The sequence below is a fragment of the Lutjanus erythropterus genome, chromosome 2 (genome assembly GCF_056507025.1).
Source record: "Lutjanus erythropterus isolate fLutEry1 chromosome 2, fLutEry1.hap2, whole genome shotgun sequence".
Lineage (NCBI taxonomy): Eukaryota > Metazoa > Chordata > Actinopteri > Lutjaniformes > Lutjanidae > Lutjanus > Lutjanus erythropterus.
Window position 1 is genome coordinate 18875995 of NC_139318.1, and position 27080 is coordinate 18903074.

The window sequence follows — 27080 nt, forward strand, 5'->3', positions numbered from 1 at the left end:
GGAAATAAACACCAAACTACACAAAAAAAATAAAATGGCTCTTAGAATAAACCAGATTACAGATTTAACTTCATTAAACATAAAACTGATACACAAGTGACACTGTTTAACAGTGTAATACAGTAATAAATACTCAGTAAGATTCCTACTAACATGAGTCCAGCTAATTGCAGTATATGAAACAGAAGGATGTTTTTCTGCCTCACTGCAGTTATAAAAAAGTCATCAAACTGAAATGACGCAGATGACTGGGAACCTTCTGTGTTGTCACACTGCATTAGTTTGAAACACAAATTGAACTCACTAATTTGTACATACACATGCACTAAATTTAGTTTATTTTATTATTTGCATTTTTAAATGAGCTTTTTTTTTAAGTAATGGTGTCTTAGTTAGCTGTTTCTTATCTGAAGGCAAACAGCAGCATTTTCTCAAAAGAATGCAGACTCATTCAAAAATATTCCCAGTCATCAGCCTCTACCCACCACACGTGTGAAGCCGTGCCTACATCCTGTGCATGTGGTGTTTCACCAACCCACAGTGGTGGTGTGTGACGTCCTGAGAATGAGACTCAGCAATCAACTATCTTTCTGGTGTGTTTACGAACAGCAGCACCAAATCAGGACATGTTACTGTATGAAAATAAAATTGCAGTATACGTTATTCCTTTAGCACATTTATGTTTACATTTACGCTATAAAGATACTGTTTAGATTGTTTATCATTAAAAAACTAAATTGTAATGTTCTCTACATGTGTATACACACACACACACACAAATAAACACTGGACATGGATCAAAAGATACGTCTGTATAACTTTTATTTAAAGTTATCATACATTATTCTTCATGTGCAAACAGTAACACTTCTCTTCACAGATGATGTTTTCATAAACTTTACATTGAAATGTGCACAAATGTCTCTTTTTTTGAGTAAAAAAAAATCATTAGCCTACGTTCAGATTTATTTATTTAACATAAATAAATCTGTATGTAAGAATTTAAATGAACGGGTGGGCAAATAATGTACAATATATAAATATTTAAAATTATTTACAATACATTATACAATATACAACAAATCATAACATCCCTTATACCACATAGTTATGTGTTTTAAATCAAAATGTGTTCATACTTGATTTATTGATATTTCACAGTAACTCTTATTATGGTAAAAAGCTGTCGGACAGTTATTATTATTATTTTATCATTACTTTATAACAAATTCACAGATCAAAATGTTCACTCAGTGCAGGTCTTTTAAATCCACTTCTTCTTTCAACAGAAAAACAGCTTTAAACACTTCACACAAAGCTGATCAGGCCTTCGCTCCTGACGAGGCACAAGGCTGCCTGAGACGTCTGTCCAGCACTACATGCAGCGGTGGTCAGTAAACTGCAGGGAGTCTTGCTGCCACGTTCATCAGGTGTGTGGAGTTAAAACGTGATGAGAAAAGGGAGATGCGGCATTAATTTCTTCTGCTGTTCAACTGTCAGCAGCTGTCCATGTGGTGTCCTTGCAGCAGCACACAGCTGAACAGTTTTTGGAGGGTGGACATGAAGCCAGACTGCCTTGAGTGAGGTCTGGAGAGAGAGAGAGAGAGAGAGAGAGAGAGAGAGAGAGAGAGAGAGAGAGAGATTTTTTTAGTTTTGCCTTTGTGAAAAAATAAACATGCTTAGTGTATTAAATTTTAGCATACTTGATTGTACTTGTAGTCACACAATAACTTGAAATCTTGAAGCCTTGTACTACGTATATTTTAATTGTAATTAAATTGTAGAAAAACACAATTCTAAGTATATTTAGTGTACTTTTATGTGCCACAGTGGAACCACTTCAAGTATATGTAGTACGCTTAAAGTATATGCCTGTGTATGCACTAATATTCATGCTCAATTAAAGAAATTAAAGTTTACTTTACTTATAGATTTAAATAAATCTAGACTGAGGTAAGCATACTTAAACACGCTTTTAATGGAAAATGCGAACACACAGTGTATTACAAAGGACTTGAAAATAATTATACTTTTTAAAAGTAAAGTAACTTACTATCATAGCTATGTGTAATTTAGTATACATTTTAAGGGTTCACTAATGTGCTATTTACAATACACTTAGAATAAACTGCACTCCTTAAACTGGAACTATTTGGTGTATTACAGAAATGTATTTTTAGTGCATTGAAGCTGAACTTGATGGCAGTTTTGAAGTACACTTTTTAAAAGTACACTTTAAATATACTTTAAATGAAGCAAAAATAAATAAATAATAAATCAAACATTATTAAAAGCATACTTGCTTACTTTTAATATTTTTTGATTTCTTAAATTACATTGTTAACCTACTAAATCAGGGGTTCCTAAACTTTTTCATGCCAATTAAATCTCCTGAGTATTTCTTTTTTGTTGCTGTTTTGTTTTAGGTTTGAATATAGTCGATCAATGATCAAATTAGAATTGCAATAAATTATAACCACATATATCATAATCTTACACGAATATAATGTGTTAGAATAAACACTGAGTCTGTTTTGCAGGATGTACTCACAGTGTCGACTGGATGAGTTGAGTCTTCGTGCCAGTTTTCAGATCCTCCACTGATCCGTCCTCCCTCCTCCTCTGCTGCTCCTCCACGATCTGGTCCCAGATCTCCGTGTTGACCCACAGGGCTCCGGGCAGGGCGAGGCTGGCCCGGGTGCAGGTGATCCAGCGGCACAGAGGGCAGGACACGGTGCGGATGGTTCCGTCCAGCTTGCACAGTTTCTCCAGGCAGGGAGCGCAGAAGGTGTGGTTGCAGTGGAGGACCCGGGGGATCCGCTCACTGCGGGAGTACTCACAGCAGCACACCACACACTCGAGCTCGTCGTTTATGAACATGGTGACTGGAAACTGTGTGAAGAGTGTGTTCCTTCAACTGTAGCCTGCAGCACACATGACAACAACATCAGTAACAAAAAAAAAAAAAAAATCACAGTACATATTCAGTTCAAGAAAAAATAAATACAAGGCAAATAATCCAGCAGTTCACTTACTTTGAGGTTTTTAATAGTCCCCTGTTTGCCAGTGTAGTTGGAGTGAGTGATCCGTGATGCTGTGAAGGTTTGCTGGGCTCTGATCTCTTATACGAGTCCCTTCAGACGTGACTGATCGTGTCACGTGTGAACTCAAACATTTCCAAATAAGTGCTGCCCTCAGGGAAGCAAACTTCCGTGGAACTCCACTCAGACAATAATGAGGGCGTGCATGTAACTTCCCAAACCTGTTTTGTTATCTAATCAAAGGATTATTAACTTAGCGATTGATATGATTCTGATTAAACTGACAGTTTAATCCAGTAAATCAATCTTTGACCCCATTATAAATACTTCTACATACTTATTGCAGCAGGATTATTCATTTGGCCTCAATCTGGCCATTTGATCATTTATAAATATGAAAAGTATATCATTGGAACTTTACTTAAATCACCTGCTAACATTCTACATTTATGGAAATTCACATGGTTTATTAGAAGACCATGATATCATGATGATGATGTCATAACAGCAGGTTAATCAGCCCGCCTATTGTTTGTTTCTTGTTGAGCAAAGACACACTTATTGTTTTAAAAAGCTCTATCAGGCTGTTTAAGTTGAGGGAATTTAGGAAAGTCAAAGAAGAATTAAAAAAAAAACATGTAAAATGCAACATTGTGTTTAAAACAAGCTGCTGGTAATCTGGTCATCTTCAAAGCTGCATTATTTGGTCCTGTATTTTTGTACACAACATTTCTTTCTTTTTCTCTCCAGTTATAAACAGAGAACAGAGAAAAATAAAAATGTGTTGTTTTACTTGGATAGGAGTGATATATAAGATCATTAAAGTCATATAGCAGCCCGTATATTAAATGGACAGTTCACCCCAAAATTTAATAATAATTAAAAAAAAAAAAAGCATGTTTTTTCCCTGACCTGTAGTGCCATTTATCCATCTAGACTGTTTTGGTGTTAGTTGCAGAGTTATTCTCCACTATAATGGGACTAAACTTGTGGTGCTCAAAGCATACAAAAAGTACATTTAAAAAACTCGACAGCAACGTCTGTTTCTAGAAATCATGACCTGGTTACTCAAGATAATCCACAGACCTTGTTGTGAACACTTTCATGTAGAAACTGTTTTCTTTCTGCAGTAGAATCAACCTACATGAAACTGCTCTCAACAAAGTCTGTGGATTATCTTGAGTAACTGGGTCATGATTTTTGGAAGGAGAAACTGGTTTTGAGTTTTGCAGATGTATATTTTGGAACTTGGAGCATCACAGGCCAAATGCCATTTAGGTCCATTGTACTGGAGAGAAAGCAGCTACAGCTGATATCTCCAAAACTCTGTCACTTACACCAAAACAATCTAGATGTATAAATAGCCTTGCAGACCAGGGGAAAATGTATATTTTTGATCTTGGGGTGATATGTATACATGGCATGGTTTTTATGTACTGTTCGACAGTCTCTTTTGTTATTGAGTTCCAAATAGTTTCTAGCTGTTCCCACAGACTTGCTTTAGATGAAACTTTTGTGTGATCAGTCTTTGAACTTAATAAATCCCACATTTGTTTAACAGGATTCAAGACTTTGACTTGGCCAGTCCATCAGTTCTAGCACTCCAGATTACTTTTTCTTGGTCTAACAGTCTCTGCAGAGCTTTGAAGTATGATTCAGATTCAGTCCAGAGGGGATTCCATGATGGACTAAGATGTTGTGGTAGATGTTCTTGTTCATGATACCTTTGATTTTCACTAATTTGCCCACACCGTTTCCACAAATGGAACCTCATACCATAATGGCATCTCCACAGTGTTTTTTCACTGTGGGTGTAATGCATCTGGCATCAAAACATCATCCAGCTTTTCTGCGGACATAAACACGCCGATGCTGACCGCAGAGTTCAAACTTGGACTCGTCCGCCCAGAGTACCTTCTTCCAGTCATCGACAGTCCAGTGTTTGTGCTCCCTGGCAAATCGGAGGCGTTTCTGGATGTTTGCAGGCCTCAATAATGGCTTTTAGCGGCTAGTCTTCCCTTTAAGCCTTGTTCCATCAGTCGTCTGCTTCTGGTCATCCTGGAAACTTTCTCAGACTCTGATCTAGAATCATTTATCTCTGTCTGAAGATCAGCAGTGGTCTCCCTTCTGTCTCTAGTACTTAAAATCTTGAGGTGTCTGACATTTGCTTCAGTTAACATTCGTTTCCTGCCTCTTCCGTGGCGTGTTTTGTAAGTACCAGTCTCAGCAATTGACTCCAAAGCACACTTGACCACACTGTGAGACACTTTATGTCTTTCCCTATTTGTCTCAGAGACCATCCAGCATCATGAAGTGCTTTAATGCGGACTCTTTCATTTTCAGTGAGCTCTCGCCGTTTTACCATTTTGAACAGGAACGAGGAATTTCAAACTGAATTCACCTTTTTATATCCAAATTTGAGCCGACTCACTGAGCTTCTCTGAGAAGTCAGAAATGAACCAAGTGTAACATTCAACCACTATAACATTTTTTTCTGTTCAGGAATGCAAATAAATAACTATAATTTGATATCTTCATCAAGAAATAATAAAGTGCTTTACTAGGTTTTTTTTTGGGGGGGGGGGTTGTAAAACAGTAAATTTGAAAATTCATGGATAACAATAATTATATTTTAGTATTAAAAATATCATTTTGGTTAAAGAGCTTCTAAATACTGGTGTATTAACCATTACAGAAACATAAAAAAAATATTTAAATTAGGGCAGCTGTGGCATCAATCTTAAATTGGGTGGTGGTCTAGTAAATTTGTTATTAGACAGACAGACAGACAGACATACATACATACATATGTATGTCTGTATATATATACATATATATATATATATATATATATATATATATATATATATATATATATATATATATATATATATATATATATATATATGTATAAAACAGTTGTTCCAGCCCAGAGGAGAACATGCTGGCTGTAGCATTGTTGTCGAAGAGCCGGTATTTCAATTTAGCACATTTCCTTAATCTCTTATGACATATCATGGTTGTTTTGTTATTTAGCACAGTAAATATTTCATGTTTCTGCTTCACATTAACTTTACAGGTCAGACATAGGAAATGAAAACATCTGGTCCCTTGACACTTGACTGTGTGTAAAATCTGGCCCTTATAAAAAGTACAGAATAAGCCTGCCTTAGCTGTTTAAGGACATTTTAAAGTATGATTAGTCACAGAAGCAGATAAAAGGAAAATTCTTCTAAAATGCCCTGCCAAGCAGGGTAATTTATTTGCATTTACTATGAAAACATACAATGTCACACAAGATTAACTGAAGCATGGAAATTTGGGCATTTGCTGTATAATCACACAAACCCACTCCCATCATCAGCAGTTTGTCTTTTTTTTTTTTTTTAAAGATGGTGGCAAGAAAAGAGCGATAGAAAGGCGAATCTTCTGTTTTCATTTTTCTGTTGAAACATTAGATACACAGTAGAACCATCTTTACTAAATGCAATGCACAACAGTAAATTATCAGCAATTATTGTGAGCCTGGGCCATGGCCTGTTTGTCTGTGTGTGTGTGTATGTGTGTGTTTGCCTGCCCTGCTAAGCAAACACGAGACATTTCTTTAGAACCATGACAGACAAGCCGAGGCCCTTTCTATAAATAAAGAGAACAAAACACAAAGAAAAATTATCAAAAAGAAAATAATATACAGAAACAAAACGTTGGTTCTCTTCATGTGTCTCCTTACTTGGACCTATATAGAGTGGTGCTATACTGGTCAGCTAAGCCAATTTTTTAAAAAAGATACAGGTCTCTATTTACTTCTGTGCAGACACTGGGTTCACTGCTTGGCTCACGGGTTGACAGGAGAGGACATCTGGACTCACATCAGACTCTGACCATGAAGCAGAAGCTCTTTCACAAATTCACCTGCCAAGTTTGTGTTTTTAATGCTTTTCTCTGGATATAAAGAGGAATACAGATATAAACACACTTCTCAATAAACTCTTTTTCTTCACTGCTTGCTTGGCCTGTGATGCATCATTGGGTGTAAGCTTTGGTGTAGAAAATAGAGCCTCCTGCTGAGATGCAGAAGTACTGATGAATGTACGTGATTCTACTTGCATCACATTTTCTGTACCTTTTTTTAAAACATACACTATTCTTGTTTTTCATCTTTTACATGTAATTTTTTTTTACTTGACATTTGCCAGTGATGTACACACTTCTAATAAATCCTCCTTCCCTGTTGTTCAACATGGATCCCAAGGCAGACTGCATGTCATTGTGCAGAAATATATACTAACAGAGTCTTAGCATATGGGAAACCTTCAAGAGTTTGATCTATACAGAGATGATCTGTTTCTGTTATGTGTGGCTCAGAATCCTGCACCCAGTCAATGTGTGGAAAATTCCTTGGAAAACCACTGAGTCTGTGACAGTAAACTAAAGGTAGCGGAACCGGTTCTTGAACTGCAGCTACAGAGATATGAAACCTGATGCCTTCATGGTATAAAAGGAGAATCAGACTCCAATGCCAAAGACTGTTTATATTAATTTGAGCATGTTTAAATTACTCTCTAACATCCCACCGAGGAGTCTGTGTGATCTCATGATGACCAAAAATTACTGCAGAGGGGAATACTTTTTGCAGAGGTGATGGGTGGAGAGACACCTACTTAACGAGCTTTAATCAGTAATGTTTGTGATAGTGCAGGAGAAAAATGGTACATTTTATTTCACCTTAGTGAAAAATCTTTTTGTTGTTGTGACCAGGCACCAGCGTGGCCAACAAACTTACACGGGCAAGTTCTGTGCTCTTCCCCAACCCATGAGCCAAGTTTGTTCCTACTGCTGACATTAACCACTGAAGTACAGAGTGGATCACAACCGTTTTAATAAGCCCCTCCAATCCCCCGGCCCTACTGCCACTCCCGCCCACTCCCCCACCTCCTCCTCCTCCTCCTCTCAATCCTTCCTGGGTGGGTTGGCTTTGAGTTTCCTTCTTCCAGAGTCCATGGTGGTGGTGGTTGTGGTGGTGGTGGTCATGGAGGGGATAAACCCAGGACTGAACATCCCTCCCCCACGTAGTGTGTTTGTAGAATGTGGAGTCCACTGGCTGGCTCGCCTGCAGGGGGGAGCGTCTCACTCCTGGGCTATGCTCCTCAGCACGTACTTGACTGTGTAGGCGAATGCGGCAAAGCCTACGATCACAAATAGGTTGGCTAGAGCGCCACCTAGAAGTCCATGGTTGCGATTGGCCTGCTGTAGGCCAGGGGCGGGGTTGGCGCCTCCGAGCGGGACGGGACCTCCGTTGAGGTTGGCAGGGAGGCCGTAGTGGGCCTGCTGAGGGTCACCATCAGGCACCACATCGGGTAAGGGAAGGGGCTGAGTGCGGGCACTTAACTCCTCCTGGGCCTTCTGTTTCTGCTTCATCTCCTGGTGGAGGAGAGAGAAATAGAAGAATATCAGGCAAGCAAAAAGAAAGAGGAGAAGAAGACAAGAACTAAGAGATCAGCTCATACGTACATCGACTACATCAGGAAACAGCTCACAAAACACTTTGTCCTTGAGGTTGAAGGCCAGGCTTTGGGCTGACAGCTGTCTTTTCTGAAAAGAATCATATAAAAGTGACATCATATATTTGGGACATCACATCATTTATCACTATGACTGGGCTACAACAACAAGGATTAATTTAATCTAACATGAATTCTAATCAGAGTTTAGCAAAACTAGCTTTAACATGCGTATATACAAATATAAAATTAAGCAGAGCTCTGATGCTCAATTAAAAACACATCTCCAGTTAGTAAATCAAAGTTCTTTGATGTAAACCTGGCATTAAATAGAGTTTAATCAGTATGCAGATGATAGTTTACCCTAAAATAAATTTAGTGTTTGCAAGACCTTGTAAATATAAAAAAGGGGGGAAATCGCTAACTTTTTGCTGCTCTTTATTCTTTAACAAAACAATAAAATTGTTTGCTAGCTAGCTAAATAATTAGTTAGAATTAGCCTATTCATGATGGCTTAACAGAGAATCTATAATTTCTCTGGGTTTAGGAAAAACTTCTTGGACAAATTAATGGAGCAATATGGCCAAATAACACAAGAAAACTGACAACAGCACTGTAAGGGGAAAAAAGAGACTGCCAGACAGCAACTGGTAATGTGTTTTAACAGATAAACTAAAGTAAAAGAAAGAAGAGACGCACCGTAAAACTCAACTGGTTTGAGTTTTCACTTAACTTACTACGAGCAACTTGATTATCCTCACGTTTTAAAGTAAATACTGGCAGACATTTTAAATTGGAGTTTTGGTGCAATAGAATTCAGTTTAATCTATGTTTGGAGTGTGAACTAAACTGAGGTTTACAGATTTACAGTTTTCTTTATTTTCAGCTAGTTTGGAGCGACATAATTTAAAGTTAAGTCATGGTTTAATTAGATTTAAAAATTAGTCCTTGTTGGTGCACTCGGCCTATGTTCTGGTAATTGGTTTGTCCTCACTGTGTAGTCAGAGGTCTCAATGCTGCCAAGGGTGGGGCCTTTCTCCACCATGAAGCTGAGCAGGCCTGTGAGGATGGTGGAGACGGACCACGCAGGGTTCCACGTGTCTGGATGGAAGTCTGTGATGGACAAACATAACCTGTGGAGCAAACAGGCAAAGTTACAATAAAAGGAGCGAAATGGCTAATAAATCCTGAATTCTCATTCAATTCAACCATAAGAAACTTTCTTCCTTACCTTGTATTACACTTAAATCTCCCATTTGGTGTTATCATATAGATACTTGGTGGTTTAAAAGGGAATTCCCGAGGAAATATAAGTTTTCCATGATAATATCCTCCTACGAAAAGATTAAGACATTATATCATGTGGTGATGGTTGTGTAAATGGCAGACAGCGTGACACAGACATTTTGACTCACTTATATGTGATTGTAACAAACCACAGGCACTGACTACAATCAACTTGTCACAACATGCAAATGAACAGAAAGGACAGAGTGTGTTGTTTAGTAATTGCCAGGCTTTACCTTCATACGGAGTTTTCTCAGGACCTCTGACTACATAGTGCCTGGAAGACACAAGGAAAATTCACTGTTATTGGTCTGGATTAATGTGCTAACAATGGCCTTGAGTCAAGCTCTGCTGACTGTTTCACTTTAGATGCATGCCATACAACTGCATTCACAAATCCTCGATATGTTTTCAGATAACAGCAAGTATATTTGCCATCTACCTGTAATACACAGCTAGAAATGAGAGGTTTTCTTCTCTACTACCAGAAGGACAAGCCTAATTATACGCACATCACTGGCAGGACGCAGACAAGGCTGTTGGAAAGCAGCACAATAAAAAAAGAGAAACACCTGCACCTCAATTTCAAACCATGTTTACTCTGTGTACAAATAAATCTTAGGAATGTAGTAATATGTTGAATATTGTGATAAAAAGCCACAGCCATACTGTGCTGTGATTATATCACATGGTTAATTATTTTATAAAAAGGACTGGTACTGACTCCAGCGTTGTTGTTTCACTGTCAAAGACAATTCATGACAGTTTTTTGCACATGCTTGGGTCATGGCTGGATATTTTTATTTTATTGTATTTAAGAAGGTGAAGCACTTCAAGGAAAAATGAACAAAAAATGCTACACCTCAGGCTTATTATAAGGACATTTTTCAAGTAGACATAATTTTTGTGTTTTAATATTGCAATAAATCTCGTACTGTTGACATTTTTTTTAATCATGGTATTATCGTACTTTGAGTTTTTGGTATCAGAAAGGTATCCCTAACATATATATATATATATATATATATATATATATATATATATATATATATATAATGTACACACACTCACTGTATATCTGTGTGGTAACCATTTTTAAACATTTTGACCTTAAGATCTAACAGGGACCAAAACATCAAATAGCAAGCAGAGGGAAATCTAATTAATCAGATTTTTAATGTTATTAATGTGGCATCTCTGGCCAAATTCAAGAAAGATGTAACTTATATAGAAATAAGACTTTTAATTAATTTTATATGTTCTTAGCTCATTTCATTTCATTAAAGTGTTATCTGTCAACAAGATTGTTTTTTCTGTTTGACTTTGTTTTGTGTCCAACTTTTGTCTTTGATCTTTTTATTGTCTAGACCATGGTTATTTTATAAACTTTAACAAACAGATTTGCTTCCTTATTTCTGAAGTCTGATAAGACCATGACTACACTAACACTATAATCCACAGTACAAGGAGAGACAATAGCTGAACATGACTTAACACTCGTTCCAGATAAGTGATTGAATCAAAATGTAACTGATAACAAGGTGTAATATAGATTGAGAATATGACACCTGAGCGGTTATATCTATTCAGTCTATTTAGCTACTTGTAACAATAGCAATAAACATGATGTCATGTGTGACGTAACAGCTTTTACGGGTTCACGTGGACTAAAACAAGTTTCCCTCAGAGATAAAATCTGTCTAAACTCCACTACAATGGAGGTAAGGGAAATTTCATTTGGTGTTTCGAGTAATGAAGGATTTTTTTTTTTTTTTTCAAAAAGCTAACACAAATATGAGTCAACAATGGCCCAGTGACTCTGGATGTTTCAGAGAACAGGCTACAGTCTTCATTTGAACTTCTTTCTGCCAAAGAAATAGTTGGCAGCATGTTTTGTCAAAGCTAAATCTGTAGACATTTAACCGTTCAAAGCTGTGGGCAGCTCAGTCTCAGATACAGACAGTTGTCTTGAAACTGGGCAGATAAACAAAACCTGAAGTAACTTGTGTAAAGCTACCTTTTAAAAAAAGGAGCAAAGTGATTCAAGTATCCAGTATTTTATCAAGAACTAAATACATAAGATAACAGTTGTAGAATTTGGTAGTAGTAGGATTTTGTGTAAGACAAATGTTTTAATTAATAGGCATTGAGTGAAAGGCTGTATCTAGAGCCAGTGTTTGGTTTGTCCATTCTGAACTACTGTATAAACATGGCAGAGCAACATGGTAGCCACTCTGGAGGAAGATCCGAGCTCTGTGCAGATATAAATAGCTCATTCTAAGGTAACAATATGTGTATATATATATATATATGTATATGTATATGTATATGTATATGTATATATATATATATACACACATACATATTAATTATATTATTAATATATTATATTATTGTGAGGTGGCTATTCAGGTGATTTTACACTGTTGAAAACTTGTGAATATTACATTTAATTTTTGCGATATTCTACCAATAAGCCCCCCTGAATCTTACACAGTGGTCCCATACATTTAAATTTATTGTACGAATTTTACCTTATATTTAGCATTTAAACTATTTGGATATTATTGTTATTATTATTATTATTATTATTATTATTATTATTATTACACATAATATTCTTAAAATTAAAGACCAGGAGGGACTTGGTGACAACATATCATAACTAATCAATGACTAATGGATAGAGCACTGAAATACAGTGCATTTCCTTGTTGATGATTTGTGGGCTTTGCCAGGATGGAAACCTTACCATTCTAGGATGTTGGAGGGGAGAGGTTCTGCACAGATGTAAGGCACAGGGTCTTTCTTTATCCTGAGGTAATCCTGCTTAAGTCGCTGAGTGGCTGTGGTTGGAGCTCTCTTATTCCCGTTGTTGTTCATCTGAGGATTTAGACAACATGCAAAAGGGAAAACCTGAATTTTTTTTTTTGAATTGATCTCTTGAAATGTGTTACTGATACACAGTGGCATGAAGCGTAGCCTTCAATTATTGCAGACATCCCAACTCTGGATCAGTCTTTTGCCAATTTATGGCAGGTCTGCATTTGACAAATGTGTTTATGGTAGTGTGAACAAAGCAAGCAAGAGAGAGACAGTGACAGAGAGAGATACTGTGTGTATATTTACTGACTGGATGAACACTGCTTTGTCTCAGCTGTCAATGAGATTAGGTGAAACCTAAAAATGCATAGAATACGTTCAGCACAAACTATGACTAAATTATATTTAATTTGAGAGATCATTTTTTTCTACAGTTAGACATATATCGTGATTTAACAACAATGAGCCACGACTGTATACAACCTATTGTTACAGTATCATGTTGGCCAATGAGAAACTTGAGATAACTAAACTTGGAACCAGTACTGTTGGCTGATTATTGCAGGAGACCAGTGTGTGCTTGGTAGAGACCGGAATTAAAAACCTAATAACATTGATTAGGGGTCATTTTACAACAGTACAGCTGAAATGAGATAACCGCTCCAAACCTTTTGATTAATGAAAACTGATGACAGGCGGCTGATTATCTAACCTACCTTGATACCGCACATAAATAAGTAACACTGTCATTCTAAAGACTAGTCCCTTTAGGGGTGTGAATTTTTTTTTTTTTTTTTTTTTACTTTTAATGCTAGACCAATTAATAGTTGTGAGCTATTGCTCGATTCTGACTCACAGTCAAAAGTCACAAAAGCAGTCAATTTACAATGACACAAAACATAGACAAGCAGCAAGACCTTCAAGAAGATAAGTAGCAAATGCTTTTTTCCCCTCAGAAAAGCCATTGATTGATTTTTATATTTTAACTGACATATCTATTATCCAGATAATTGCTTCAACTAAATGTAAAATCAGACATCACAGTATCAGATTTTCACTAGATAATTCTCACTAGCAAAAGAATTCACAATTACATTATTACTGCAACACTGAAAGAAAATTTGAGGGAAAAAACTGGTAAAGCATTTACAATACAAATGTAGGAAGATGGAGATACAGTCTGTAACCATAACCACACAAAAGCATACAAATTGTGAAATTACATATAATGGACAGTGAAAGGGTGTAAGTGTGTGTGTGTGTGTGTGTGTGTGGGGGGGGGGGGGGGGGGGGGGGGGGGGATTTAGGGAGGAAGACAAAGCGAGAACCAAAAGAAACAACAATCATCTAAGAGCATACAGTATGTTTTAGAGGTGATTTATGAGATTTATGAGAGCGAGATGATTTATTTATATAACAATATCATATGTGTATCACTAACAGTATGTAAAAAAAATGTTTTTTTGAATATGGGAATGCCCAATAACATCAAGGCTGATGAACTGTCAACGAATGTTGGCTTATCACAGCTTTTTCACTCCATATCACTGTATATCTGATTAGACAAATTATCTCTTTTAATGCACTGTCAATTAAAAAGGGACATTATTTAAATTTAAACATAGTTGCGTTAAAGTATTAAGTCTTAAAACTGAAATGCGTAAAGTACTAATGCCAGCCTGTACTTTCTTACATACATAAGGTAAGTTACACAACTTGACGTTAAATGTACTTTTATCTGTCTTTTCACCTCAGCCCATTGAACTCTAGATAACTTTCAGTACCAGACAGCTGCACCGCTGCGGACTGACCTACTGTCATGTCGCTCACAGCTGACAGTGTTACGCTAATGAGCTTTAAGTAAAACGTAATAACGTTAGTGTTGACATGATGTCAGTGTCTCTTGTTAATAAATAACAGGATACTCGGCGTTATCGTTTAGCTGTGGCTAATCCGCTACTTTAAAAGCTACGTTAGCTAGTGCTAATGCTAAATCTCTGGCTAACTGACTGATCGATATGTTAGCTCGGTATCGGACAGTTACCCAACTGCCAACTATGAACGAACAGTGCAGACCAACTCCAATGAACAAATTAACATCATATACGACTTTTTAGTAACCACAGGGTATCAATACTGTCCGCCCAGGTAGGCTGACTTGACTCGAAATAAAGCTAATAGGTATAGCTGGTGGGAAGTCCTGTCTGTGTGTACTGTATTAGCCACCAGCGGCTAACGTTAGCTAGCGTAGGCCACAGCCATTGCCACAGCAGTGTTTAGCTAACCTAGCATTAGCACGAACAGTTCTGCTACTAACAAGAGCTGAGACTCACATCTCTCAAGTTTACCAACCGGACAGAGTGTGGTACGGACATACCTCTCCAGAGACCCCAGTGAAAATAGGTATTCGTGGCTGGACACGAAATACAGCTGTTGTTTCTGTTGTCAAACCCCAGATCGATAAGACGATGACACCAACGTAGCTTTAGCTCAGTGATCGCCAGGAGTAGGAAATAAGACACTTCCGCTTTTCTTCTTCGCTTGTGTGGAAAACGCTTGAAAACGTGACATAGAAAGCGCATTACTGACACCACCAAATCTGGAAAAACGTTTAAAAAAAGTCCAATAATACCCAGTGTTGAGGTGTAATGAACAACATGTAGTTTAGTGACGAGTTTGACAGCAATTTGCAGGAGTTGGGCGGTGATTTAACTACCATGGCTATTAAAGTTAATTAAAAGTGAACTAATAACTAAAACTAGGTGTGAAAAAAAACATTTTGTAAATTTAAAACATAAATAAATAAATAAAAACAAAAATAGACTTTAGAGGGAAAACTAACCAAAACAATATTGTAAAACTAAACAAACTAAAATAAAATACACAAAGTATATATAAAGTATAAAGTATAAAGTATATATATAAAGTACACAAAATGTCTTGTTGTTTTTTTTGTAGTGACAGTCTTTGTCAATTTGGTCTAATTTGTCAACACAACAAACATGAGAAGACATACTGTGTTCACCAAGTCTTGTGCTTGTATTGTAATACTTATTCTGAATTTCTTACACCCCCACCCCATTATATAAAAGACTATACTAATACTAATACTGAAACAAACAAATAAAAAACTAAACTAAAAGCAATACCATTCCAACAAGACACTAAACTGAATTGAAAACCGATTCAAAACTATAATTAGTCTGTCAACTACATTCAAATAGTAATTAGTTGCTTTGGGTCATATAATTTACAAACTATATATTCATAGTTTTCTTATGGCATGTTTTGACATACAGTGTGGTACAATGCAATTGGCCACAGTTGTCATTTAATGACAATCGCCTGCTTTTGATTAAAATCATGTGGTTCCTTGGGCTGCCAAAGTAAGGATTGGCCTGCCCTTTTCCTAAATTAAAACACGTTACACTTTACTCGGTATAACTTCATTTGTAACAATATTAGATTCCAGACTCAGGTTATAGTTTCTCATGATGTAGCTAGTTTGGATGTAGTTGAACTACCTTTTGAAAGTTATTTTAGTAAGTAATTATTTTTTGAAAATATTAAGATGCAGTTGAACTACTTTTCATTTTAGCTAGTAGCTTGATAAACATTTCCCTAACACTGGTAGTATCTAATAAATATTGCTAGCCTTGAGTAAAACTATTTATAATAAGAATATACTTACATTTGCAGTCTGTTAATCACCAAGAAATGCCAGACATCATACAAAGTTGTCTGTGTATTTCCACCACCCTGTAGAGGTCCCCTTGCTGGTAATGCTGCTGTATAAAGCTTCTTATTGCTATAGTTTTTTTTTAGACAAAATTTAAAACAAAATATATACTGAAATGCACAAAAGCATTCTGGAATTTTACTTTCTTTTTATTTCTGCCACCAGTTGTATAACAGTTTGAAAATCATTTCATCAGAGATTTCAATTCAGAAAATAAAATTATACAAAACATTAAAGGGGCAATACACTGACTTTAAACATCAATTTCAGTTAACTCATCATAGAGAGTAGGATTAAGCCTGTGGAAAACGTTTGCATAATGCTTTCTGTAGTCCTGCAGGAACCTTTCCTATGTTAAAAATAATAATAAAAAAAACTAAACCAGATTATGTCATCAAGGTTATTTTGGATTGGGAGTGTTGATTACACATTTTGGGGGGCATTATGACAAATGTAGGATACAGTATTCTGGAGACTTGACCCAGACTTGAGAGTAAAAGTCTCAGGCTCTGCTGCTTCAGTTCTGGAGATTCTTTTCAAAGATATTCTCTGTGCAACATTGTTGGAGTGCACTTTTAAATTCAGCACATGTCTGCAGATCTTCTGATATGTTACAGTGTCTCTGCTGTTAATTCACTGCCATCTGAAATACCACCTGTGCAGAAGAACTGTTGAAACATTATAACATTTTAACACAACCAAGGTATTTTATATTGACTGTGTTCAAACATATTTACAAGAGCATTTGAGAACAATTACAAGTCAATTATAAAACAGCTTTAACTTCTGTTTACAGGGTTTTGACCATTTGGTTGTGCCTGCAGCAGTCAAAATGTCTTTTTAAAAGCATGTGGCTTCCTCCCTTTAGATTCCCAAGTGACTGAAAGTGGTCAGAAGAAGTGGTCAGTGGTCACTGCAGCTTCTTGCAGTGGCTGAACTGTATGCTCCTTCTCCTCAACTTCTCGGGCTGGAGAGACGCGATGAGAGAAAACTCGCGAAAGACATCAACACAGGAGATGTCACCTGCAACAGGGGATATTGAAGTCAAATGGGAATTTGTCCCACAGCAGGGCACGGTGGAACCTGCAATGACCAATCTGTTGGTTTTTGCTAGCCTTAAACATCAGTGAGTGATACACCAAGCATTTTTATTGACATGGCATTAAGGCAATAAGCCAGCAAGTACTGCAATCTCCCAATAACCCACATTTCATTATACTCAGGAAGACAGACAGAGCAGATAGATCTCTTCATGAAAGAACAAAGTCCCCAAAGCATCAAGATGGAGAGAAGCTCATTAGTCTAACTTGGTGATGTAAAGACACCTTCTCATTCAGGATACTAAGGATGCCTTGCACCAACAAGTATTAGTTTATAATTAATAATAACTGAATAATGTTGCACCAAACATTAAAACTAGCTTAAAAAAACATAAATGAACTAAAAAAAAACCCCTCTAAACTTGGATGTACTATACTGATATTAGTTTTTAATTGTGTAACAGGGCTCTGCTCAATTTTAAGTTTGGATTTACTAATTTTAAACCTAGTTTTGATAACATAATCTTAGATAACATTAATCTTTGTTGGTGCAACCCTATCCCAGAACATTTTTTCCTACTTAATGAAAATTTTTTAAATGATTGTCCTTGTAAATGGTTAGTATGCAGAACAGAAAATAAGAAACTTGCATGGAAAGAGTGTTGAGCATCCTGTCCATGTCACTCCTACATCATCCCAGGATCCTTTTCCCTCTCATCTACATACCAAGTGAGTATATCTGGAGTCATGTACTTAATATTCTAATTCGCATTTCATAATATGAAGTGTGTTGTACATACTTACCTATTTCTACCTATTACTTACCTAATTCTATCTGACCTATTACCTTTTACATGAATGCTGCATTATAGCTGGGTCTCAAGACACTTTTTTCTGAGGAAACATCTTCTCTGAACTTCTGAATGCTTTTCTCCTCAAGAGACAAGACAGATCCCCAACATTAAGGCAGCACCAAGTATTTTCTCCAAGTGTGTGTGTGTGTGCAAGAGAGAGGGCAAGAGACCAAGAGAAACCTTAAGGATCACAACCACCAGAGCAGAGAGAATCACAGTATCACACTGATCCCCTAGTAAGACGGCCCAGGATGCTTCACTCACTCTATCCCGAACATCCTTGGGTTTAACTCTCCTGCTGCCTGCGGCAACCCCTGTGGTAACAGAAGCAATGATATGTCAGTCACCATTTATTTCCTCAAGTGGACACGTGTTGTTTGCCTCAAAGGAACACTTCACCCCAAAAACAAAACTACATATTTTTCTTCCTACTTGCAGTGCTATTTATCCATCTAGATTGCTTATGTGAGTTGCAGAGTTTTTGAGACACTGGGCATAGAGATGTCTGCCTTTTCTCCAGTATAATGGAACTAGTTGGCTTGTGGTGCTCAAAGCACCAAAAACACTTTTGAAAATAGCAATGTCTCTTGTCATAAATCATCCTGGTCACACGAGATATTCTACAGATTTGAGATTTGAGATTTTGAGCAGTTTCATGAGAGCTATTTTCTTTCTACTGAAATGAAACCCACCAACTGTATCACCATGCAGAAGGAAGTGTGCACCTACTCATGGAAGAGAGGTTTATGCTTTTGGCAGCGCAGGATGTTAACATTACTGGCATCCTCAGTAGGCGATCTGTTAATTTTAAATAAGGGGGATGGACCTGGTCTGTTTCATTCACCCACAACTAGCAAACCAAGTCGTGACAGGTCCTTTTGATTCTGTACTGTTTAAAGAATATTAGAGATCCAAGACGAAACTGATAGAAGGGTGGTAATCAGAGAAAAAGTCAAAATTTCAAATCTGTCTGGTACTTCCAACACCACGGACAGTTCCGTGGATTTATCAGTTCACAGTACAGGTAGGCTACTGATATTTCAGAGACATGATAAAGGCCATAAATTCTAACTTGCACAAACCTCCCTCAGATAAAGGCTCAATGAGTCAGACAGACTGGACGTACAACTCTTCTGCCCCTGCACTCACTCTTAGGATAAAAGGTTAACAAGGGAGATGACATCCCTGCTCAAATCAACTATTGGGTATACTCCTTGGCCGAACTGTAAAGTTAGCATCAATGCGCTAGCTAGCATGGTGATCCGTTTTGCAGGTGTAGTCCAGTGACATTGCTTTTGAGATTTTATTTTGCTGCTTTGAGCACCACGAGCTGAGTGCCATGTACTTCCATTATAGTCAAGAGAGGGCAGACAGCTCTATGGCCAGTATCTCCAAAACTCGACAATTCACACCAAAGCAATCTAGATGGATATACAGCACCACAAGTAAGAGGAAAAAGAGGTATTTTGAATTTTGGGGTGAACTGTCTTTTTAAGTGTAAAGCGAGGAATTAGATATTTCTGGCTTGTGAGATCACATAAATGTTTTACATGCTGGAGACACTGAATTATTCAAGGCACAGTGTTGCTGCTGCAGGCACAAAACTGAGGCACTATCTGAAACATATGAGAACCTAAACTCTACAGTGATCTTTAAATAGTGTGTTGTCATTGACCTAACAGTCCGGACATGTCCAAATGTACACCTCCTTTATATTTGGTATTATGAAGAACATAGTTTCATTGCTTTGAATAAGCCAAGTGCTACCCAAAAGTTTGTTATACACCAAAAGACACACCAGATTGTAAAAAACAGCATTCTCCCAACATCTGACAGTGTTTCTTTGTGGCTATGTTTTTTTCTTCACATTACCATTTTATCAATTGGTCATATAGTGCAGCTATTTTCTGTAAACCTTTTCAAACACACTGCTGAGATGTTGAGAGAATGTTGTGCTTCAGAGATGAGACAGGAAACAGAAATGAGAGCAACAAGCAGGAAGCAGTGTTAGTTCATCAAGAGTTTCTCAGTTTTATTGTATGCATTTTGTTTTCTTTTTTTCCCCTCAGTGCTTCTAAAGACAAAGAAGAAAGTATTCCAAAGATTTCCAAATGTCAGTGAACAGAAGAACGCCTCCAAGTAAAGCAGAGCTTTGTTACAGTCCTGCTCGACAGGTTGTGTTTTTTTGGAAGAGAATAAAAAGACAAACATAAAACAGATCAGACAGTCGGGGTCCGTGATTGAATGCTGAGAGGCAGGCAGTTGGTGTCGAGTTAAAATACACAAGTGTACTATTTACAGCATGTTTTGCTTTGAACAGCACCTTTAACCACTCCTATGTCAATACACACAATGGACACAACATTTAATACTTACGCCAGGGCGAGGGCCCTTAACAGTTTGGTCACAGTAGCATCACATCACCTCCCTAGTCTGGTTCTACTTGCAGTACATTGAACTATATTGCAGAATATCACCTGCCATTTCAAAATCTCTCAAGTCTGTTACATTTCTGTAACCTCTTTTGAACATGTGAGTACACCAACAGTGTTTCTACCACTCTGTCACTTCACAAAGCATGGTAAGACTATGCTGTTATCTACTCAGTTAAAAAACAAACTCCAAAAAATGCTGATATCATACAACAATGTCAGACACTTTCCCTTTAAAAAGTCTTTGGCAGAGGAAAATAAACCACAACATTAAAAAAAATAATTAAAAGTACTATTTGTAAGGTTTTGCGGAAAACAAAAAAAAAACAAACAACAAAAAAAGACAGGAATGAGGAAGTCACCACAGATTTGGTCTGTGGATGGAAGAATGGCACAGAGGTGCAAAAAAGTAAGAAACACCAGAGGGGTCATGGTGGTACATGCTTATTCCACAGGACTGCACTGCACGATGTGATCAAACTATAGAAAAATATTTTATCATGCTCAGAATGCAAACGATGTTAAACCTCCCGCAAACAATTCTGGCAAAGCATGCAGAGAAGCATTGACCAGTGAGGGAAGCCAAATATATATGTCCTTTGACCCCACAAGTGTGTAAACTGTTCTAATGAAATGTGCCCCTTTGTCTCACCACAGATACTGTAACATGGATGAGTATTTACAACAAAATGGATGCATCACATTGTTCTGTAGTGAATGGAAGGATTGTTTAAGGATAAGATCCAGTTTTATACACTCCCTCACTACGTTGCAAGACTTGCTGGTCTGGTTTGTCTGCCCTTCACACATGGGAGAAGTTTGCCTTGCCTGGCTTTCTGAACACGTGGTTAACAGCGTATTTTAACCCAAACCATGATCTTTTCCTAAACCTAACCAAGTAGTTTTGTTGTCTAAAACTAACCAAACAGAAAACTGTGAAAGAAAACTGAAAAACCTGAAGATAGTCCACAAAGTCTACAAAATAATAACAAGAACTGAACTCCAGCATCCTGAGTTGAAGTCCTGTGCTTAAAAATACAAAAGGTTAGGCTTCAAGACTCTCTCTGAAAGCCTAGAAAGCTGCCAGAAAGGGCTTTCTGCCAGAAAGGGTTTAGGAAATCATGTGACGAGAGAGATCAACAAAGTCTACATCAGAAGCAGACTGAATGATGTGTGGTGGTTGAATGGGTTAAGTGTTGAACGTGAACGAGATTTCAGTTCAACTCCTATGTGAAACTTATTCAAACACATTTTTAGATTTAGTTGACTTAATATTTTTTGTCAGAGTTTGGTTAGGTTTAAGCAGCAACACTACATGGTTAGTTTGGCTGGTTAGGTTAAAACATGGTGTGAGAAAGCTCTTTCTGGCAGAAAGATTTGAAGCATAACTTCTCCCATGTGCTGCTTGACCTATTCACCCAACACAATGTCACCTTAATTGTTGTTCTTTATACTACATCACCTGACTTCCTAAAGACTAAAGCTGCCACAAAGCCCTTTCTGTCAGACAGAAAGATTTCTGACAACAGGGCTTTCTGACATAAAGTCCTGAAGGCTAACTTCTCCCATTTGCATAAAGCAAAAAATTCTAATCCTCTCTAGTAAACTATGGATGACTGCAAAAACTTAAAGCTACTACAAGAAACTTTAATATTTTATTGATTTTTAGAGGCTTCTGTGGACAAAAACAGTACTGTTTCCACTGGCAAAAAAAACACTATCTAAAGAAAAATCTGCCCCTGCTTCTGGCAAACACATGACTCACTGTAACTTTGGGAAATTGTAACTACAGGTGTGTTTCATCTGATTTAAGGAGAATCTGAAGATCTTGTTTTCTTACGTAGATCATATAGGGGCATCAGTATTAAACTGAGGCTGTTTCATAACCATAACTCCTTGTAGTAGCCTTAAAAATTCTATGTTGTAGCTGGCATTTACAGATTCTAGATAAGGTTGTAAAATCTCTTCCAGTGGTGTGTTTGAATGCCAATAGTTGTACTGTTGCAATATAAGGCCATTCAAAAGGGAAGATAATAGCAGAATGTCTTTTATGAGTGCTATTACATGACATATACTAAAGACTTCCTTTCATAAACTCCACGTAATGCTTTCAGATTAAAATGACAATCATTAACAGAAATGCAGATGTAAACTGCATCCAAGAATGCATTGCACTGCTCCTCTGGGGAGATAAACATAAATAAAAATACACAGTAGATAGATAGACAATAGCTTGACTAGACAAGAACAATATAAAACCTAACTGAAAGAAAATTAACAAACTTATAATACTGTAGATGGGAAAAGTGCACAGTTTCTTTTTTTTTCCTTTACACAATGTATCATAATATCATATGATTTAACTCTGTCTCTCAGTATTCTTTGACACATGCACTCATTTTCTCACTCACTCACTCATCATGTCACAAAGTATCTTACACAGCAGGCAAGGGTCTCTTCTCCACAAGCCCTTCAGTATTTTTGTCACAGTTTTACATTAAATTTCCCTTCCTGACCCCTAGTTATTTATACACAGTAAACCACCCTGCCCACCACTACTCTAGCTTGTCAGTTACTCTTTTTCTTTTAGTAATGGAACAAATACCATTTGTTGTCACCTCATGCCACAGCACATAGTTTAAAGATTACCCATATAATTTCTAAATATGTATATTTACATCTCCGATTGATAAGAGATGGGTAAGTTGGATGTCACACAGATGGTCTGGATAGATATATAAAGTGTAAGGGGGTTAATGCAGCGAGCTTTTTCAGACTTAAGAGCTGTTAGGTTAACAGTGAACCCACACCCAAGAGGTTACACCATGTTATGATAAGTTAGAGGAGGATAACCCTGTTAGCAAAACACCAAAAAGCAGATGTTGTTTTACTGTGTGTGTGTGTGTCATGTAGCTAGCATAGCATGGGTGGTGCCAAGTAATGGCAAGCAGAAACGTAGTGGTGATGGTGGCAGAAAAAAATGTAGTGTAGTGTCAGTAGAGTTAAAAAGGTCCATCAGGGGTCTCCGTATGACACAGCGCCCCCCAAAATGAGCAAGTGGTATGCTCCTCTCTCCTTAGACAAACCCAAAAAGCGTCAATCTACATAAGTAACAGAGATCAGTGTCTACAGGCAACTTCATCTACATTTTAGTCCAGAGGAATATATATATATATATATATATATATATATATATATATATATATATATATATATATATATATATATATACATATATATATATATATATATATATATATATGTATATATATGTATATATATGTATATATATATATGCTCCTGGATATAGAAGTGACCACTAGCATTCCTCTATTGTGAGGCAGATGAACTCCTGGATGCACTTCCTATACTGCTGCTCAGTGGGGCTGCTGCTGTGGTATTGACCTGGTTGACCCAATGGCGCCTCTGCTTCTCGCATCTCCTCATTCATCCGCGCAAGACGCAATCTGGAGGAGAACAGAAAAAGACAGAGGCAGAGGAAGAGGTGTGACAGGGAAGATAGCGATTGAGAAGTTGTATAATAAGAGGACGAAAAGACAGGTGAGAAAAGATATAAATAAATATGGAGTAAAATAATTAAGATGTGGTGGGAGGAGATCGTGAGAATGTGGTGAAGTGGTAAGGAGCGACAATTGAGGTAAACCACAGTGGAGAGAGGAGGATGAGAGGAGGGAGGAGAGGGAAAGAGAGAATAACAACAACAATCAGGGGTATAATTCAGACAACTCACCATCTGCTCTCATTGCAGAAAAACAATTCTGTCTTATTAAGCAACATTTCGATATTTAAGATCATTCTTGAGCGTGCGAGTAGTTTGACAAAATAAACTTTTTACAGTATTTCAACTACATCACAGTTTAAAGCTCCAGAAAAAGCTATGTAGCTAGTAGACCTTGGGTAAAGGTTATTTTGTCAAACATTTATAAATATTTCATTCTATTATAGTGTACTTTAAGTGAGGTGTATGGTACACTCTAATGCTTTAGTCACATGTGTTAACTTTAATATTAGAAACAACAGATGATCAGATTTCCCATTTATAACATGGGATTAATCCCACAAATTACACTCAGCAATAAATATCTTACATCATTAAATTGAATCAAATTGAGAGCAGAATATCTGATGGCATATGAGGCAGGTTGTTCCTTGTCAATAGAAAAGAATGACTACTTTTGATTAGTCAATGAGTCATTTCAACCAACAGCATAAATTGTGACTGTTGTTATGTGCAACTGTTTATAAGGAACTTTATCATAGCCGCTAAAAAATATTTTAGGTCTAAGAAGAATGAGGATCACTCACAGGGTGACGATGTCTGCATTGGCAGCCTGGACGGCGATACTTAGCGGGTCATGACCCTGTTCATCCACCTCGGTCTGTGACGCTCCTCTCTTTAGGAACAGACACACCTGGCTGTACACAAAACAAGATGCAGGCGCAGAGAAAGGGGTTGAATTGTACAATGGGAATAAACGCATGTGGAATAAAGTGCAAAAAGATCAGGAGAGTAGATAAACTGATGTGGATGGATCCCTAATGATGCAATTTATTGGTTTAACTGTGCAGTGACTTGTTTTTTTTATTCATCTTTTCTGTCTGATCTGTGATTTTATGGTCTGTTTAAACTTGCCCAAACTATCTGTTGTTTTTCCAACCCCGCCCACCTCAGTATGATAGAAATCATTCTCTTGAGAACATGAGTGTAGATGACTTTGCTGTTCGTCAGACCACAAATGTGACAAGAATTAGCTTGCTATTTTTGTACTGGTACTGGATGTCTGGTGTTGACTAATAGGAAATATTAATTCTGAAGAACTATGATTGAACAGTTCAAACTGAGTCCAGAATAAACACTGTATTACGTGTAGCCTGGAAAATATGAGGCACTGACTTTGATGAATTTACTCTTCATCTGACCATCAATAAGACACAAATTAGCTAGCTATCATGCTATTTCACAGCTACAGGAGCTTGTATATATACCAGACCAAACATGAGAACAGAATTAGCTAGCAAAAGTTAGTGTACTACTTCCTAGCTGTATATTCAGGGAGTGTCTGGTGTTGAATAATTGGAAAGATTAGTTCTGTAAGATTGAGAATGAATCAAGTGTGGAAAGAAGCCTCGATGGTGGGTTTGGTTTCACCTAAAGTAGGTCAGAAAAACACATCAAGAATGTATGTCATTCAATAAGACTGACACCAATCTTTGTGCTTTTTTCTTTTTTTTTTCTTTTGTACTGTGAAAGTATACTCCATTCCTAAGACAAGGAAGATCACGTATTAGCACCTCTGACATATTTGGCAGTGAGTAGTTTCCATTAGTGTTGCAGAGGAAACGGTTACACCATCTGATCCCAAAAAAACACCGGCATTTTCTCCAGTTTATTTTCATTACAGTCATGCAGGGACATGAACCATGAACAACAACTCCCTCACACTTTGCTGCTGTTTCTTACCCAGTGTGTCCCAAGTAGGTAGCATGATGCAGCGGGCCACGACCTCTCATGTCCCTCTGATTCACATCGGCTCCATTCTGTAGCAAGAACTCACAAGCTATCAGAGAGCCCTGTTAGAGACACAGACGGACAAGGAGAGTTGTTAATTTTAGTTTGTTTGCTCTGGCATTTTAACATTTCTGAGGCCAATGTTTAGCTGTGCAATTCATAGAAGGAAACAATATGTTCAAGGAAGAGATTTTTCTCTTCTTTTGAATCTTTTATGGCTGTGTTTGTGGTTTAATTTTTAACCCTGTCTGTCTCCATTATGATGTGGTATTATGACAATAGCCATTACACTGAAATCAAATAAAAGGTTCAATAATTCAGACATTGCTGGTTCACTTTCAGGTCAAAACCTCTCACCCCAATCACAGCCTGAATGAGCGGCGTTTTGCCCTCCTCCTCCTCACTTGCAGCATGCACATCAGCACCATGTGCCAACGCCTCCGCCATGAGCGGTAGGTTGTGAAGGCGTGAGGATCGGTGGAGAAGCGCCCCAGGGTGGAGCTCCCTCGGGTCCTCGGGATCTGAGGACACTTCCTGTTCGATCTCCACCTCGCCACTGGAGGACTCCTCTGACTCTTCTTCTGAGAGTAGTAAGGCGACAGCAATGACAGCAAGAGGAATGATGTAAACAAAATATAACCTTTTATAACTCTGATACCTGTCAATACACAGTGACAATTTTAAACAATACTAAACCTACATTAATTGCCACATCTGAACTTGACAACACATGACAATAAACATTAAGCCTTATTTCAGGTTTCTTACAACTTCTTTGAGTTATCCTAATTTCACTGTCCCCATGGCGAGTGTGTTCACTTCTGTGCGCACTT

At 37.4% G+C, this 27080-nt stretch overlaps 3 protein-coding genes across 3 annotated transcripts in view; all 3 read right to left on the reverse strand.

Moving 5' to 3' along the window:
- Positions 1-1305: 1305 nt before the first annotated feature.
- LOC146331411 (E3 ubiquitin-protein ligase RNF186-like) lies at positions 1306-3186 on the reverse strand. Its single transcript, XM_084744442.1, has 2 exons — positions 2552-3186; positions 1306-1587 (listed from the first exon to the last, which is right to left on the reverse strand). Exons 1-2 carry the CDS (start codon positions 2878-2880, stop codon positions 1497-1499), a joined length of 420 nt encoding a protein of 139 aa, XP_084600568.1. The 5' UTR covers positions 2881-3186; the 3' UTR covers positions 1306-1496.
- A 4501-nt stretch (positions 3187-7687) lies between these two features.
- ube2j2 (ubiquitin-conjugating enzyme E2, J2 (UBC6 homolog, yeast)) lies at positions 7688-15186 on the reverse strand. Its single transcript, XM_084730718.1, has 7 exons — positions 15030-15186; positions 12582-12712; positions 10066-10106; positions 9774-9876; positions 9537-9675; positions 8553-8633; positions 7688-8462 (listed from the first exon to the last, which is right to left on the reverse strand). The coding sequence occupies exons 2-7, from the start codon at positions 12710-12712 to the stop codon at positions 8169-8171; spliced, it is 789 nt and encodes a 262-aa protein (XP_084586844.1). The 5' UTR covers positions 15030-15186; the 3' UTR covers positions 7688-8168.
- A 1333-nt stretch (positions 15187-16519) lies between these two features.
- LOC146331413 (arf-GAP with coiled-coil, ANK repeat and PH domain-containing protein 3-like) overlaps positions 16520-27080 on the reverse strand; it is a 79846-nt gene continuing 69285 nt past the window's right edge. The window contains exons 21-26 of the mRNA XM_084730734.1: positions 26605-26828; positions 26200-26309; positions 25044-25154; positions 24123-24184; positions 18550-18599; positions 16520-17414 (exon numbers count right to left, since the gene is read on the reverse strand). Coding sequence (XP_084586860.1) covers positions 17346-17414; positions 18550-18599; positions 24123-24184; positions 25044-25154; positions 26200-26309; positions 26605-26828 — 626 coding nt within the window. The 3' untranslated portion in view covers positions 16520-17345. The remainder of the gene's footprint in view (positions 17415-18549; positions 18600-24122; positions 24185-25043; positions 25155-26199; positions 26310-26604; positions 26829-27080) is intronic.